Source organism: Poecilia mexicana, unplaced genomic scaffold (assembly GCF_051168715.1).
Source record: "Poecilia mexicana isolate PSO_F unplaced genomic scaffold, ASM5116871v1 scaffold_13, whole genome shotgun sequence".
NCBI classification, from domain to species: Eukaryota; Metazoa; Chordata; class Actinopteri; order Cyprinodontiformes; family Poeciliidae; genus Poecilia; species Poecilia mexicana.
The window spans coordinates 2,264,130-2,280,736 of NW_028263382.1; the positions used below are offsets into that span (position 1 = coordinate 2,264,130).

General features: G+C 40.1%; 2 protein-coding genes across 3 annotated transcripts; both read right to left on the reverse strand.

The window, feature by feature from the left end:
* Window positions 1–1,837: 1,837 nt before the first annotated feature.
* LOC106933395 (dehydrogenase/reductase SDR family member 13-like) lies at window positions 1,838–8,643 on the reverse strand. 2 transcript variants are annotated; one of them, XM_015012610.2, is made up of 5 exons: window positions 8,390–8,634; window positions 6,544–6,662; window positions 4,127–4,250; window positions 3,686–4,012; window positions 1,838–3,554 (listed from the first exon to the last, which is right to left on the reverse strand). In XM_015012610.2, exons 1-5 carry the CDS (start codon window positions 8,508–8,510, stop codon window positions 3,295–3,297), a joined length of 951 nt encoding a protein of 316 aa, XP_014868096.2. In that variant the 5' UTR covers window positions 8,511–8,634; the 3' UTR covers window positions 1,838–3,294. The 2 variants fall into 2 exon arrangements, with proteins under 2 accessions (XP_014868096.2, XP_087867568.1); XM_088011442.1 differs by having other exon boundaries at window positions 3,392–3,606; window positions 8,390–8,643.
* Window positions 8,644–10,084: 1,441 nt separating this feature from the next.
* LOC106933392 (dehydrogenase/reductase SDR family member 13-like) lies at window positions 10,085–14,537 on the reverse strand. Its single transcript, XM_015012605.2, has 5 exons — window positions 14,363–14,537; window positions 14,167–14,285; window positions 13,852–13,975; window positions 13,148–13,474; window positions 10,085–12,082 (listed from the first exon to the last, which is right to left on the reverse strand). The coding sequence occupies exons 1-5, from the start codon at window positions 14,487–14,489 to the stop codon at window positions 11,823–11,825; spliced, it is 957 nt and encodes a 318-aa protein (XP_014868091.2). The 5' UTR covers window positions 14,490–14,537; the 3' UTR covers window positions 10,085–11,822.
* Window positions 14,538–16,607: the final 2,070 nt, after the last annotated feature.

Consider the following 16,607-nt stretch of genomic DNA (forward strand, 5'->3'; position numbering starts at 1 on the left):
CGATCGTATTAAATTGTAATACATTAGAAATGTGCCATTTTAATGAACAATGCCACAGATAAAGCATGTTTTTATTATGTTTACTCTCTGTAACATAGTTTAGACTTAGATATGTGATTCTATGCATCATAATTTCAGGGATGGAAACATCTCGTCTCCTGTCCTAACATAGCATGAACTTCACTTTTTTGCCACTAGTGGCATTTATTTTTAAAGAAATCCAACAGAAAGGGGATGGAAAGAAGGTGGGTGGGGGAGGACATGCAACCAAGGAGCCACGTAGTAGAGTTGTAGTCAAGACCACCTACCCAAGACCAAGTCAAGACCAGCACCCCGCGCTACGTGACACACAAAAATTAAGTTTTACCTATCAAAATTGCTTCTCAAATTTATCTGAAAGATCCACATTGTTAGTCTTGTGGGAGAGATATTAAATACTTAGAGCTGAAATAAATGTAATCAGTAAAGATCCGTCCAGAAGAATCGGATCGTTCCTGAATGTCATATCAACGCAGACTTTGGTCACAGCGTTGTCCCATATGTGCGACACCTCAGTCAACACCTCCACACAACAATTCAGCGCATGAGTGACAACTTTTTTTCATCGCAGAAGCAACATACGTTTCTGTACAGCTAGCTTTGCTAGCATCACGTCCACAGATCTTACTTTTCTTTAAGCTTTCCTTCCAAGTGACGCTAAAAGTTGGACTAAATCCCCACCGTCTGTGAAAGCGAAGCGCTGCTTATTTTACATGTCGCCATATCTTATGATTTATGCAGCGCTATTATATTACTGACAATTAGACAGACATCTTCTCCCGCTAAGAGAAAACCACTGCGCATGTCTGGAGCTCCGCGTGCGAGTAAAGGGGGAGGCGATGGGTGACAACAGACACTAAGTCACGTTACTGCTTGGATTTTACGGCGCCACCTTAAGTCCCTGAACTTCACATTTTAACGGACAAAAAGCGCAACGCGACTTGGATGTAACGAGTAACGCGACAGTTTTGTAGAAATGTAGTGAAGTAGAAAGTACAGATACTTATTGTAAAATGTAGTGGAGTAAAAGTAGAAAATATCCATTATTAAATCTACTTAGTAAAGTACAGATACACGAAAAATGTACTTAAGTACAGTAACGAAGTACTTGTACTTCCACCACTGGTTATCAAACAGTACATTAAATTCAGTTCATTATTCAAATCTGTCTGTGGAAATCCAGCAGATTGAATCAAGTAATTAATAAAAATAAAATACATTGTATGTACTATGCTGTGATAGTCAGAACGTTGAGGTAAAGTTTTCCTAATAGGTGCAGTTCAGTTGACATGTGAAGGATGTGAAGGTCATTGAGACTGATTGGCCTGCAGTTGAATTTGTCTGAGCAAGGCGGCCTACAAACCTGACAGTTCTACCAATCACACACTCCAGACGATTTGCATGTAACTCACCCTGAGGATGCAACAAACAAGATGGAGCTGGGAGCTGCTAAACAAAAGCTACAAGAAGGAAAAGTTACACTGCTTAACTGAAAGCAGTAAATTTGTTATTAAAATAATATGTTGGCTTTACTTCAGGTTTGGTCCTAAACTTAATTAATTGGGTCAGATATAAAGTGTGCGTACGCACACGAAAATGTGCGCTCCCATATTTTACACACAAGTCGGCATGTAGAAAAATGAACGTGGCATAAATATACACTAACTCATTACTTGCTGAGAAAATGTGCACTTTTTTATAGACAGTAATAAACTAATAAAGCACCAAAACCCACCTAAATACACTGAATTCTGACTCATTTCAGTGTCATTTAATGCAAAGAGCATCAAACCCAATGTTTATGACTTTAATCTTTTATTGATTAAACTTAAACAATGAAACTGAACCACATACATCCTCATAAAATAAGGTAACACACACACACACAAAATTAATAAATATAATTAAACTAAATGTTGTGAAAATCACAGTCGGATGTAAACAGTAAATTTCCTTGGTTTTCGTCCCGTCGGTCTACGCCCCGAGGCACAGAAAATGTCTGCCAATATTAAGGGGCACATTTATTCTGACTGAAAAAGAAAACATGGTTGGATCAGCAGATCAGCTCCAAACAGGTCAAGTTTGATGATTCTGACGGTGGACAAAGTGTGTTGAGAATCACACCTTGTCCACCACAAAGATGTGTGTAACAGTGGAACAATGTCAACTTTGGCACTAATAGAGAACATCGCCAGTAATTGAGCATGTGTTGAGAGATCATATTGATCTGTTGGGACGTGTTGATGGTTTATTAGTCTTAAGATTATCCAGAGTGGTCACCCTGGAGCTCTGTCCAGAATTGTCCCAGCCTTAAAGAAGGAGCAGTGGGTTAACGGTGCAGCTGGAGCTGCTGGCAGGTCAGACAGTCATCCTGCAGTCGAGCCATTCCAGCTTTCTGAATTCTCTTTTATGAACAGAAAGCATCTCCTTTCTGTAAAGGTGCAATTTATATGAACAGAATTGACTAATAAATGTAGTAGCATGTTGGCCTGGTCCAACACATGATTCCTCTGTTAGCAATAAACTTCCACATTCCCCATTCAACACAAAGCTCTCTCTGAAACACTGTCTTTAAATACCAGCTGAACACTCTGCTGTTCAAACAAGTATTTCCACTTGGATTAATCAACACATTCCATCATTTTATGCTCTAAATGTCCTGTTTTGTTTTCTATTTGGAATGTTTTGTTACATTGGTTTTATTTTTAGTGAAGTGACCTTGTGTGCCCTGGAAAGAGATTTTTTTTTTTTTTAAATAAGTAGTAATTACTGTCAGATGCTACTAGAAGCAGGAACCGTTACCATGGTTATTTGGATGTGGTGTCAGCCTTCTGGGTATTTATCCTCAATTGGGATCTGTGCGCAGCTGCATGCGTAAGAGCGACACTTTTCAAAATTTGTTCCTCACCAACTTTTAGCAGGAAAGTTGTGCATTCTTTTCTACATGAGGGCCCTGATGCTGTCAGAGGGATTCCAATCATCAAATCCAGAAAAGGTAAGAAGATGAGGGTGAAGAACCACATCTCCCACAATGCATTCAAAAAAATGCTGTTTATCCACAGCAGCCATCATAGGATCTCCTATCTGCTCACTGAAACTCTGCAGACTTCATACATGACATTAGGCGATAGGTTTACAGAAAACATTCAAGGGATCCTCGGTTTTATTAAAGCAAACGAAAGAAGTGCATGAAAATTCAGACACAAGTTGGACTTTATAAGAGTTGTGAATGGCTCTAAGACAGTCTCTGGTGCTTCAGGCCATGCCTGTTAACCTCTCACTTACTTCCCAAAGCTTCTTTGCCAGGCCATCATCTCGCCCGTTGGCTCCAACCTGTTGAAGCGCACAGCTGGAGAAGTATCGACCACTGAGCGGCTCGATGCCCTCCTGGAGGGCGCAGTACAGGGTGGTCTGACATCCACCGCTGGGGTCCAGGAGGAACAGCTTGGCTAAGGGCATCATGAGGAGTTGCAGCCACTGGCTCAGATTACGGCACAGTTCTGTGTAGATTACTCCTGCAGTGGTCAGTGGCCAAAACCACAGCAAGCTTCACTGTAAAAGGCCTTACTAAACATTTAAAGAATTAAATGACATCATGAAACTCCAGCAAACCTTTACAGAAGTAGCAGGAGATGCAGCCACTGACCTGGGTGCAGGGTGTAACAGGTAACATCAGTGCCTTCCAGCCGGTTGGCCAACTCCCTGGTGAAGAGCACATTACACAGTTTGCTGTTACAGTAGGCCTGAAGGCTGGACCAGGCAGATTGGGGGGGCACCGCATCTGTCTGTGGAGCCAGCCGCTGGAAGTCGATGCTCCCGATGCGGTGCAGGAGAGCAGACACGGTGATGACTCGGCTGGGGCCACAGAGCCTGAGCCGCTCCAGCAGGAGGTTGGTCAGCAGGAAGTGACCCAGGTGGTTGACCCCAAAAGGCAGGTCGAAGCCCTCCTCAGTGCAGCCAGGACCTAGAACACCTGAAACACAGAACCAATCGTGAGTTATTTTTTAGCTTTTTTTTTATTTCTGTTTTCATGCAACACACAGTATAAAAGTTCTAACTGGGAAGCGACTGGTTGTTCAAACATCACCTGCATTGTTGATGAGGATGTCCAGTCTAGGTTCAGTCTTAAGAAAGGTTTCAGCAAAACTGCGAACTGACTTTAAACTTGCCAGATCAAGCTGCATGAACACCACCTGGGGGTTCCCGCTCTCCTGAAGCACAAAGCATCGGTAAGAACGACTGCAGCAGGAGGAAAATACAACAGCATTCTCAGTTTATATTTTTACTAGTTTTAGTTCTGCTATCTGTTTTCTGCTCTGTGCTGAGCCTCATCTTAAATCACTGATTGCTTCCATTTCTGTCACTTCATATTCATGACTTTTCTAAAATAGGGAGAAATAAAATAATGAGTCCTCTATCCTCAACTTCTGCTTATCTTAGATCAGATCACAAAGGTAAAAAGAATCCTTCTCCCTAATGACACGCTCCAGCTCACTTTGGGAATCCCCAAAGTAATAAATGCACTGACTGCTGCTTTCTGGCTGATTGCTGATTGAGAATCTTTAAAAAGGCCTGACTTGTCGATTCCAAATTTGGCCGATACCACTTTGTTTTGTCTGAAATGTCTCTAAATATAGCAAGAAAGTTGCTGAGATGGAAATAGTGTGGTGACTATTAACTGCAAGCATGTAGACATGACCTGGTGGGCCAGTCTGTCAGTCATACCTCTCTCACTGTAGAGCAGAAGAGGACAGTGGGTGATCTTTAGATCTTTACTGAGGTCGATCAGCAAAGGTTGCTGTTAAGATCGGCTTCACATGTAAGTATCGGCCGATCACCAATCTTCCAAAATTAAGGAAATTGTTCCAAGTGGAAGAGCAGTGGCCTGTACCAGACCAGTCCTGGACCTCTTCAAATGTAAGTACATAAGACCATGGTAAAGTATGGTTGGGGTGGAGTTTCTGGCGTCAACAGTCCATAAATTTATGGAGTGAAAATAGTCTCAAAATATCTGTGCATGTATAAAACGATTTGTACGTGTGTAAAAATGGATTTGTAACTCGTGTAAGTATCTTTCTGTGTAAGTTTGGATAATGGATAGAGTCCCTGTCAAACAGCATTTTGACTAAAGTCCAAAGAGTTGGAGTCCCAATTGACGGCATCTCAACTAAAATTCTACAGATTTTTATTTCTCTTTCTCACTGTTTACGTTTTAATGATGTTTTTTAAATCTCTTTCTGTTTTTATTTTAATTATGTAAAGCACTTTGAAATGCCTTGCTGCTGAAATGTGCTATACAAATAAAATTTGATTGATTAATTGATTGGTGTCTGTGAAACATGATTGGTAAGCCGTAAAAAGAAAATAAACCTTTTCCTACGCCTACAAATGTTGAAAAAGTACGCACAAGTCGCCAAATACACACACAAAACTGCAGTTACGTACAGATCCGGTTACGAGTGCACAACTATTTTGAGACTCTTTTCCCGCTTCCGGGAAAAGAGATGTAGATGGTGCGTTTAGATGCTAGTAGAAAGCTGGGTCATCTGAGTTTTCCTCCGAGTCTAGTGTTTTTATCCTTAGAACATTTCTCACTGTGCTTGTACCAAAGTGGAAAATACGTTAGTTCGGAGGAAAACGGAATATCTGAGCACTTCCTTATAATATTTCAAAATTGTTAATAGACATATTGTGCATTTTGAATAGTACAGGAGACTAGGTGGTCTGAAAAACAACCACTGGGTGGCAGAATGGTTCGATGGCTGGAGGCAAACCAAGACACTTCGGCACAAGCACAGTGAGAAATGTTCAGAGGATAAAAACACTAGACTCAGAGCAAAACTCAGATGACCCAGCTTTCTACTAGCATCTAAGCGCACCATCTACACAAATCTGGGAGCTCCCAAAGCATGAAATGAATCTCAAAAATAGCTGTGCACTCATAACTGGATCTGTACGTAACTGCAGTTTTGTGTGTGTGTATTTGGCGACTCGTGCGTACTTTTTCAACATTTGTAGGCGTAGGAAAAGGTTTATTTTCTTTTTATGGCTTACAAATCATGTTTCACAGATACAACTATCCAAACTTACACACAAAGATGCTTAGACAAGTTACAAATCCATTTTTACACATGCACAAATATTTTTACACACGCACAGATATTTTGAGACTATTTTCACTCCATATAAATTGGGGTACAAGAAGGGTTACAGCCTGCAACAAAGAGCAACTCACGTTTGTTGTTGCAGTAGTATGATGCAAAGAGGCATCAGGTTCAACACTGCCTGCCCAGTGAGAGTCTAGCTGGCGGTGGAAACGCTCTCCTAAATACTCTGGATCATAAAATAGCGTACCAACCCCACCAACCCGTGCTGTACCACTCAGTGGAAATAAACTATTACATTCTGTGAAGTAAAAGCCCTGGCATGAAAGCAATCCCGTTTTGGACAGCAGATCTCTGAATGGTCGGGTCTCTGCTGCATTTTGAACTGATTGGGTCTTACTGAGCGGATGTCAAACGCTGCAGCCTCAGCCTTCTCCTTGTTGCGACAGGCCAGGATCACTCGAGCTCCTCTCTTTGCCAGTTCCAGGGCGGTACTTTTCCCAATGCCAGTGTTGCTTCCTATGCAGTAAAACCAATTCACAAACACATCAAACTCAACAGCTGATACAGCAATTCTTCATCAGAAAGCTAACCAAAGGCAAGACCCAAGATCCTTTTACAGAATCATTTCTGTCCATAGCATACTCACATTTATTGCATATTTTAAATGAAAAAGTGAAATTGATCCATTAATATTACAACCTTGATCTACATAAGGGGAGTAGTAATACTCCTGTAGCTACTATGGACTGTTATCCAGGTTGTGAAGAGAATCTTTCTGTGAGAATCTTTTTGACAAGAATCAATGATTAAAAATAGTGTTCTATGATCAACATCACCTTTCTAAAACAAATTCCATTTGCAGGGATATACCAGTTATTTTGGTTTGTTCAAGGTTAAAATATGTCAGTCGAGTCCAAACAGTTGCTAGTCATTCCACCTCTCCATCATTTCCTGGCTTTCAGGTCTGGTTATTTCATGCCCAACTTTTTCAAGTTTTATTAACCTGCTGCAGGGCGTTTGGTAAATCCAACCACTCACAGATTCTTCTTAAACTGCCAAGTGGACGTTTTCTACCCACATTGAATATATTGTGGTTTATTTCTCCTTGTCTAAATCTACACAAAAATATTTACAGACACAGGAGTGTTTACAGGTACTAAAGTGGAAGTAGAAAGGAGAAACTGACCTCAAGTAACCAAAATGAAATAAATGAGGAGCTGGAAGACCTTGGGACATCAGGATTCTACCAGAATTACTTACACTTTCATAGAAAAATAGACTTTATATTCAAATGACAGAGCTGTATGTCATACCAGACCTTCAGCTGTAGGCTGTTTTTCAATGTGAATCACGCAAAACAAAAAAGTATTTGCAGTGCATTTATTGTTGTTTTTTTTACTGTAAACAGCCAATTAAACACTTTTTATTTTGCTTAATTTTTTTTATCATTATTGCTCATGCTCCCTCAGTCTCATAAATGAGATTTCCTGATCTTTTCCTTGATCCATTTTAAAGCAATCAAGCTTCACCCATCTTAGTCCAATTAGAGTTGGAAAACTAATGCATTTAATTTTATTTTATTGATCAATAACCAAAAGTGAAAAGAAAAATTAGCCCCAAAGTGTTTTATCACTGATAAATGTTGCTCTATCGGGACAATGTTATTCATAGATCTTTAAACTGACCCTATTGCCATACTATTTTACTTTTTGTCAAGCAGTCTGGCAGTCTCACAGCTTAGGTTCAGATTTAAAACTGAATTGCTTTTATTTGACAATTAAAACACCAGGTTTGTCCCTACATGAGATAACCTATTTTCATCATCTGGTTCTTCTTGTTACAAAGCCTAAGTGCTTGCACTAATTACACTGAATAACATCCCTACTTCGTGTTTTCTATAAACTCTGTTACATTCTATTTCCTTTATTGGAAAAGTTTTTTTCCTTTCAAAATGCCAGATTAATAAACCGCATAAACTGCAAATGACCTCCAGGAGGAATGAAATCACACAGCATGTCTTACAATGGACTATGGGTAGAATACGGAAATGACTTTAAATTGATTGTGAAAACGTAAGAAATTTCTTGAGCTGTTTTATCCGCCTTTTCTGATAAAAAACGACCAAAACTGCAGAGGAATTTTTCCTGAAGCCGACGGAAGCGGAAATGGACTTTAGTTTCTTGTTTTGTTCTTTTCCAGAAGTTTTTTTGCATGTGGTTTAAACAAACAATGGATTCGTTTACCTGTAACAACAACAGTCTTCCCCTTCAGCCAAGCGGGACTCAAGCATCTCGTTCCTTTAAATAGGCCGTAAAAAACCAGAACATAGACCCAAACAGCTGCTGCTACCAGATACAAATACATGCTGGTGTCTGAGTCTGTCAGTGTTGGCCTCTCTGTCTTCTTCTTTTCTACACATTTGACTCAGGTCTTATGACTGTTGGGCAAATTACTGCCATCTTGTGGCCAACTAATATACCACTTTGCCAAGTACTCCATATAATCCAGGTGATTTTTTTCGGGTGTACTTTTACCCACAGTATTTGGTGCTCCTGAAGAGAAAGGGTTTAAAACTGTGAGATGGCGGTGTTTTGTGGGTGTGTAACCATCCCACCTCAACTGTTGTAACAAAGAGGTGCAGTTCTTCCACCAGGAGGGGTCAGTGCAAGCAACCTGGGTTTGATCTCCTAAATATTGTGTAAGATGTTCTAAGCCTTACCTGACCTGCTGTGTGTTACTCTGAGCCAGTTGGTTCTTCATTTTCATTGTGAATTCTGCTTTTGCGGTCTGGGTGCCTCTTCTTAGGTCCCAGCTGTAGTTGGCTCTGTCTCCACATCTGGAGGCTGCATTTCTGGCTTTCAACAGATGTTGAACTTTGTTGGTCATCCATAGTTTACGGTTTGAATAGAGTTTGATGTTTTTTTTATATACCGTCACATTTTCAGTGCCGGTTTTGATATAACACAGTACAGCTTCTGTGTATTCTTCCAGAGACTGATGTGCGAAACAGTCCTGCAGCCCAGCCAGATTGCCTTCTGGCCAGGTCTGAATGGTCTTGGTTGTGCCTCAAAACTTTATTCTAACAGCCATGTATGCAGGGAAGAGAAACATATCACATTATATGTGATCTGAATGGCCTAGGTGTAGAAAGGGAACTGCTCTTTATGCTTGCTTAATGTTGCGTTTGTTAAAGAGCAACACCAAGCTTATCTGGTTTTACGCTTTCCCTGCCAGCATCTTGTTCCCCGAGATCAAAGTGGGGAACACCCCCAAAGGTGGTGGAGAATGACCGAGCTAAGATCTTGTGGGACTTCCAGATCCAGACAGACAAGATGGTAATGGCGAACCAACCGGACATTGTGGTGGTGGATAAAGAACAGAGGAAAGCCGTTGTGGTGGATGTAGCAATACCAAGTGACCACAACATCAGGAAAAAGGAGCAGGAGAAACTGGAGAAATACCAGGGCCTCAGAGAGGAACTGGAGAAGGCCTGGAAGGTGAAGACCACAGTGGTGCCTGTGGTCATCGGGGCCCTCGGGGCAGTCACCCCCAAACTGGAGCAGTGGCTCAAACAGATCCCAGGAACAACATCAGACATCTCAGTCCAGAAATGTGCAGCATATATATATATATATATATATATATATATATATATATATATATATATATATATATATATATATATATATATATATATATATATATATATATGGTACTGACAGATATTTCACCTCAGACCTTGACTGGTTCCTGTGGGTAAAACTTCACCAGAAAGCTATGATAATTTAAATGAAGCTCTTTAACAAGGGCCCAGTGTGATTAGTTTATAATGTAATTAAATAAATGATGACCAAATAGGCATTTGCACTTAGTGAACAAAGGTTTCACTGACTGATCCTGGCATGACTAAACATTTAAAAAACTGGGAGGGACCATGGTGAGGGGGAAGGGTTTATTCTAGATTTGCTTTTAAACCTGTCTTTACAAAACAATGGATACTTTGCGAAAAGTCCCCTCCTATAGTTCCACTGCCATCACAGAAAACTGATTGTCGCTCACACTAAACATTGCACAACACTGGTTTTAAGTGAAGTTTCTAGTCCTGAAAACACATCGTCTGTTTTTTGGGCTTACAAACACATTCCTACTGGGAATAGCAGCTTAGTCATAACCAAACCTTCAGGTTCCACTGGTCTGTCAGTGGAAGACGAGGTGTGTGAGCCGACCTCACTTCTATCTGATCTCATCTTTCCTGACAGTTTCACACAAAAACAAAGTACAATTTTGTTCATTTGCCTGCAATACTATCATTTCCATTTTGCGTGAGCCACCTGAACATTAAGTTAGCATATTCTCCAGACTAGTCAAAAAAAATATCACAAAGAGAAGAAAAAAGTATAATTCACGCCTGACTATAAGCGGCAAGACTGGCCAAACTATGAAAAATTAAAAATGTGACTAATAGTCCGTAAAATATGGTATCTAGCATCATACCCACATGATCCCTAAATAATGTTTCAGCTAAACAACAAAACGTTTCCCAGGAAGCTACAGTCAGATCCTAATCTCATTAACACATTTAGCCTTTCTGTAAAAGCTATACTTTAAAAGTCATTTACAAGACAATTTAAATGCACTCACTGATTGAGTTGAAACTAAAGCAGCTAAATAAAGCCTCTAGAAAACAGTAACTAATTCCAACAGAAATAAAAATAAATTGTGATTGGAGCGATGCGTCCAGGTGTGAACCCTGTGTCATCCTCCCATGAGAGACAACACAAACAGCAATGTGGATCCACTGTCTGAAGAATGACGAGCTTCAGTTAGGGTTAAATATTTCCACATCAGCATCACTGTTGTACTTTTCCAGTTAGAGGTTCTTGACTGCCTGCTTGCTAAAACCACGCAGTAGATATGTGTGGTATATGTGTCCTATATTTTATTTAAATATAAGATAATAATACTCTGCAATTCCGGAAAGACAGTGATTAGCGTTTAAGCTGTTTTATATGATTTTCATTAAAAACAGATTGAAGATTTAAGTAATCTCTGTTATTATTGATAAAACAGAATCTTAAATAATCAGGGTCTTTTTATGTCATTTGAAATATCTACTAAAGCATTTTCTCTTACGTCATCCAGGTAAGAAGCTGACAGTTGGATCCTGGCACCCCACCCATCCTGTTACCCCACCAAACCTGCGAAACCAGTAACCACTCAAGAGAAATCTCCCAACTGGTTATTTTCCATCAATGTTTTTTTTTCTCTCTTTAAAAACATTTTGAAATCTTCAGTACTAATTCATTAGTCATTACTAAAACAGATGCAATACATTTAAAACGTGAACACAAACAGGTTAGACTTATGGGTATGAGTAAACGTTATCCTTACACATTACACATCTAACACAGATACAGACGAAGAAAGTTTAATCAAGGGGTTCACATCCGAAACACATCTGAGCTCTAGTGAAAACTGTTGCCTTCAGGTGGCTCAGAAAGACTCTTCTGACTTCCATTATTATACATTTGGTCATGCATTGTAATACTTGCCAACATTTCACCTTCCATCACTTGATTAGTTTTAGCCAAAGTTTTCAGTCAGTTAAATCAAGCGAGGCCATGAAGTTACACCTACTACCAGCAAGCAGAAAACACGGAGGCTTCTCCTACTGCCTTAGACAAGGCCACACAGTCGCTCACTGATCTCCCACAGTTTCTTTGCAGTAGCATCATCCCTGGCTTTAGCAAACAGATCTCTAACGGTGCAGTTGGAGAAGTAGCGTCCACTGAGGGGTTCGATGCCCTCCTGCAGGGCACAGTGGAGGGTGGTCTGACATCCCTGGATGGTGTTCTTGAAGAAGAAGGCGGTGATGGGTTTGAGGACGATTTGTAGGAATAAGCCAGTGTTCCTACCAAGCTCTGAGCTGATGGCTCCTGCAACAACACAAAGTAGATGAGGTGGACCGATAAATGATGCTTGCCACGCCTGGTTGGTAACCTTTTGCACAAATACAGCAGGTGAGTATGTCCCTCCCTGAAATCTCAGTTGTTTTAACATATTTTTAAATTTAATTCAGTGAGCATTGTACCTTGCAAACGCATAAATGTGTATGTGTCAGAGAGTTCTTCATCTGTTTCACTCCTCATAGTGGCTGTTTAACTGAACACGAGCAACATTTGTTCTGCTTCACATCACATTTTGCTGATTAGCATATTTGTCAGGTCAAATGGAAACTAGAAGATCCTCCGGTGGATCAGAGAGAAGCACATTGTTGTTTTTAGCTGTTTTTGGTGTACAGCACAACAGTGTTGTTTTAAAGTGCTTTATAAATAAAGTTGTATATTTTGAAAGTCCTTCCAACAGGAGCAGACTGAAGCTGATTGGCTAACATGCACAGTTCAGAAGCCATTTGATTTGTTAAAGCTTGGTTCAAATTAGTTTATGCTCGCAGAATGCCATTTTGCATTTAGAACAATCTGACTGAAAAATATGGTACAGAGTCTAGAGATGAACTCAAATGAACTGGTGCAACAAAACTATATAAGAACTGAAACTACCTACAAACTGAACTAACACTGTTGAGACATGTGAGTCATAATCCTCCCATAAAGATGAATGGATGAGTGATCAGACCACAGAGATCACCGCTGCAACATAATGCTAAAAATGGTTTGACAACCAAACTCAATAACTCATATTTGAGCCTAACACAAAATACAAATAGCATGATTAACTGAGTCATGCATATCTGAACCTGCTTTATACCTATGAACATGCATTTTAGTAACTTAGACAAAAACTCTATGATGTATAAATGAGTTTGGATCAGTTACTTGACAGTGACCAAAACAGAGATAAAAGCTCTAGTATTCTTAACAGTTTCACTTTAAAACTCTGTGGTCTTCATTACAGCAGTAGCTATATTACTTCTTGATTCATCTGAATGACATCCACTGGGCTTCACTCTGTCCAAACATAAACTGCGCTCCGTTACTGACCTGGGTGGAGAGCGTAGCAGGTGACCTGAGTTCCTCGCAGCCTCTTGGCTAGCTCGTGGTTGAAGAGAACGTTGCACAGTTTGCTGTCGCAGTAGATCTGGAGAAGGTGTATGAAGGATGTCCCCAAGCCCAGAGCTTTGTGACTGTTCAGGCAGTCGAAATCTATTTTTCCAAAGTTGTGCGCCATGGACGACACATTGATTATCCTGCTGGGTCCGCACTCCTTCAGTCGGTCCAACAACAGGTTGGTCAGCAAGAAATGACCCAGATGATTGACACCAAACATTAATCCAAATCCATCCTCTGTCTGACCCTGCAGGCAGACACCTGGGGCCAAATACAATGAGAGTATTCATCAGTAAAGATGTCAAGTTAAAAAGAACTTATCTCATCTGACCTTTCTCAGAGGTCATACTTTTTCCACATTTCAGATGAATAAAACAGTCAGGGCTATCTTGACTTCGCAGATCAAGCATGAAATCCTGTAGACTAAGATGATTGTGAAATAGTTGTCTAAGTATCTTCTATCAAACATTCTTATCATTTTGACAATTGAGAACAAAACAAGCAAACATAGCAGATGGGAAGCACCTGCTTTGAACAAAAGTTTAAAGCAATGGAATTTACTTAAAAACAATCCTAAGAATAATCAGTCTTGATATCATGGATGATAGTGTAGATGGTATGTAGTTGAGCAATCCTACCTGCGTTATTGATCAGAATGTCCAGTCTAGGTTCAGACTTCAGAAAAGACTCTGCAAAACTGTGAATAGACTTGAGATTTCCCAGATCCAGCTGCATGAACACCACCTGGCTACTTCCACTCTCCTGCAACAGGCAAGAACCGGAGAGCAGTCAGTCAGCCTGCTCCAGACTAACAGCTAGTTTGTGACAGGTTGATTTTCCACAAAATGTCTCCATTTATTACAAATATAAATATCTCTATGTATTTGTTATTATCATCACAACCTTCCACTGTTCCTGGCCAAGAAAGAAACAGACAACTATGAACTCCTCACCCTTCTGATCTCCTCCAGAGCAGCTTCTCCTCTCTGCTTACAGCGGCAGGCCAGAATCACTCGGGCTCCTCTCTGAGCCAGGTCTATGGCCGTCGTCTTCCCTATGCCAGTGTTGCTGCCTGCAGATGAGAAGCAGCAGTCTCAGGCAAAAGTAAGGCAGGAGAGAAGAGTAGTAGAAAATAAAAAGTTGAATTACCAGTGACAATCACAGTTTTCCCATGAAGCTTTGCTTTGCTCGTGCATCTCTCGCCCTTCACCACAATGTGACGGTAAATGTAAGCAATTCCTATAACGACGCCAACAACCAGGAGCACAACAGACATGTTTCCTGCCTCTGAGCCTCACACACTCTGAGCTCTTTTCCGTTTAACATTCTGTGTCATTCCAGCCAGGCAGCACCCATGATCTGAGTGGGCGGGACTCCAACCCTCATTATCATCATCACACTGCACCACCCACAGAAAGAAAAGAGCCTAAAAATTCTCAGAAGATCCAGGTGATCCATGGTGACTTAAAATGTAATAATGGGATAACAAACGTGACTTATCAGCTTATTTTTTTTTAAACAGAGTGTCAAGGGAGGTTTATGGTTGGCCAAAGGAAGTTAAGTAGCTTCTTCAAAGATTTTTACGTAATTCTTTTCATCCTTGTTTGGATGACTTTTCATCCATACGGAATTGAATTCCTCCAGTTTACCATCAACAGTTCAGATATTTCTCCTGGCAACAGAAAATCTTTTTTGGTTCCAGATATTCACAGCAGAATTTTATATAAAATAAAACTGTAGAAATCTGATATAGAATCATTCCAAAGAGGACCTCACATCATTCAGTGTAGTGTTAAACATACATTATGTATTTTTAAAATGAATAAAAACAGTCAATAGAAACATAGATAAATGGATTTATTGTTCTTGATGGGAGAGCTGTTTCAGCAATCAAATTAGCAAAGACCAATGAAGTTGATGGAAAATAATTAGAATTTTAAACTTTTCCTTAATTGCAACCAAATTGATGGTTTCTGTAATAGCGATAATCTAAAGTCATACTGTATGATCAATGGTCAAAGAGCCAATAAATGTTACAATTCCAGCTTGTATTAACAACAATCCAAGTTAGGACTTTTACAGTCATGTTAAGGAATCTTGTACATGGAAAGAAAACTGAACATAATGTGCATATATCACAAGCAGATATTTTACTTTTTATCAGTGGTTAGAATCTTATTGCTTTTGTAAAAATAAAACAGGTGCAAAGTCAACAACCTAATATTGTTATATCTCAACACTCTAAGACGTAAATTGCAAAAATAAACTGTCTTTTTACAAAGGGACACAAATGAACAAAATTCAACAAATTAGGATTATCCAGGTGGTGTCCAAAGGTGTGACCAATACAGGAACTGGGCTCTTTTTTAGTGGGACAACGCCAGATGCCTGGCGTCTAATAGAACCAGTTTGAGCAGAAGAATCACAAACTGCATGTTCTGACTTCAGTCTCATTCCTTAATGTCCCACTTATCTAAATACCATGACAGCTCCTGAATAAGATAACAATCACGGTCAAATCGGTGGAGTGTGTTCCACACTGTCAACTTCAACCACCCGGTTAATTCAGAACCACATCAGAGCAAAGATGGTTCTGGACATCAGCAGCCAAAGAAGTCACATGGCAGTGTAGAAGTCAGACCTGAAGGAGAATATCACAGAAATGTTCCTACTAACACAGACACAAAACAAATACAGAACACAATATAAACCAATGAAACGGTCCGAGGTTGCAAAAAATACTACAGAACAATGCCACCTGTCGTGCGTTTATATGAACTACAGTAAAGATGACATGAAGAGCAAAGAAATTACCTGGCAGACCGGAAGAACTGGAGAGGAGTAGCAGAGAGGATGAAGAACCAGAGAACTCAGAGGACGCTGTGACCAATCCGCAGTTCAGCAAACCCAGGATACTAGACCTAAAATGTTTTACCCAAATATTCTGAGTTTAAAGTCCTGGTGGTACCACAGAGCCTCATTATAAAACAGAGAACACAGAGGCAGTACGTGTAGCAGTTATTCTTGTCACCACACCACAAGTACAGTGCAGCACTCTTCTTCCGGTTAATTATTCAGTCACGACAAAATCATCTCCGAATAAAGTAGTGTTTGAGGGGAACAACAGACATTAGTGAACGCGAAGTAAAGGAGGAACTCTTTCAGATAAAGGGCCAACCGCTGCCATTAAAACGTATTCTTGAACATGGAGTGCTTCTCAAAGCCCTACAGGCATTTAGCTCAAGGTTGATCAAATTTATGAACGCTAATGTCGGCTAGCAGATCTGACGACGCCAGTTTTCCTTAGACTGTTTTTGACCATTTTTTTAAACCATAAAATAACTTTACATTGACTGCATTATTACAACTAGGATAGAATTGGAAATTTTGACTT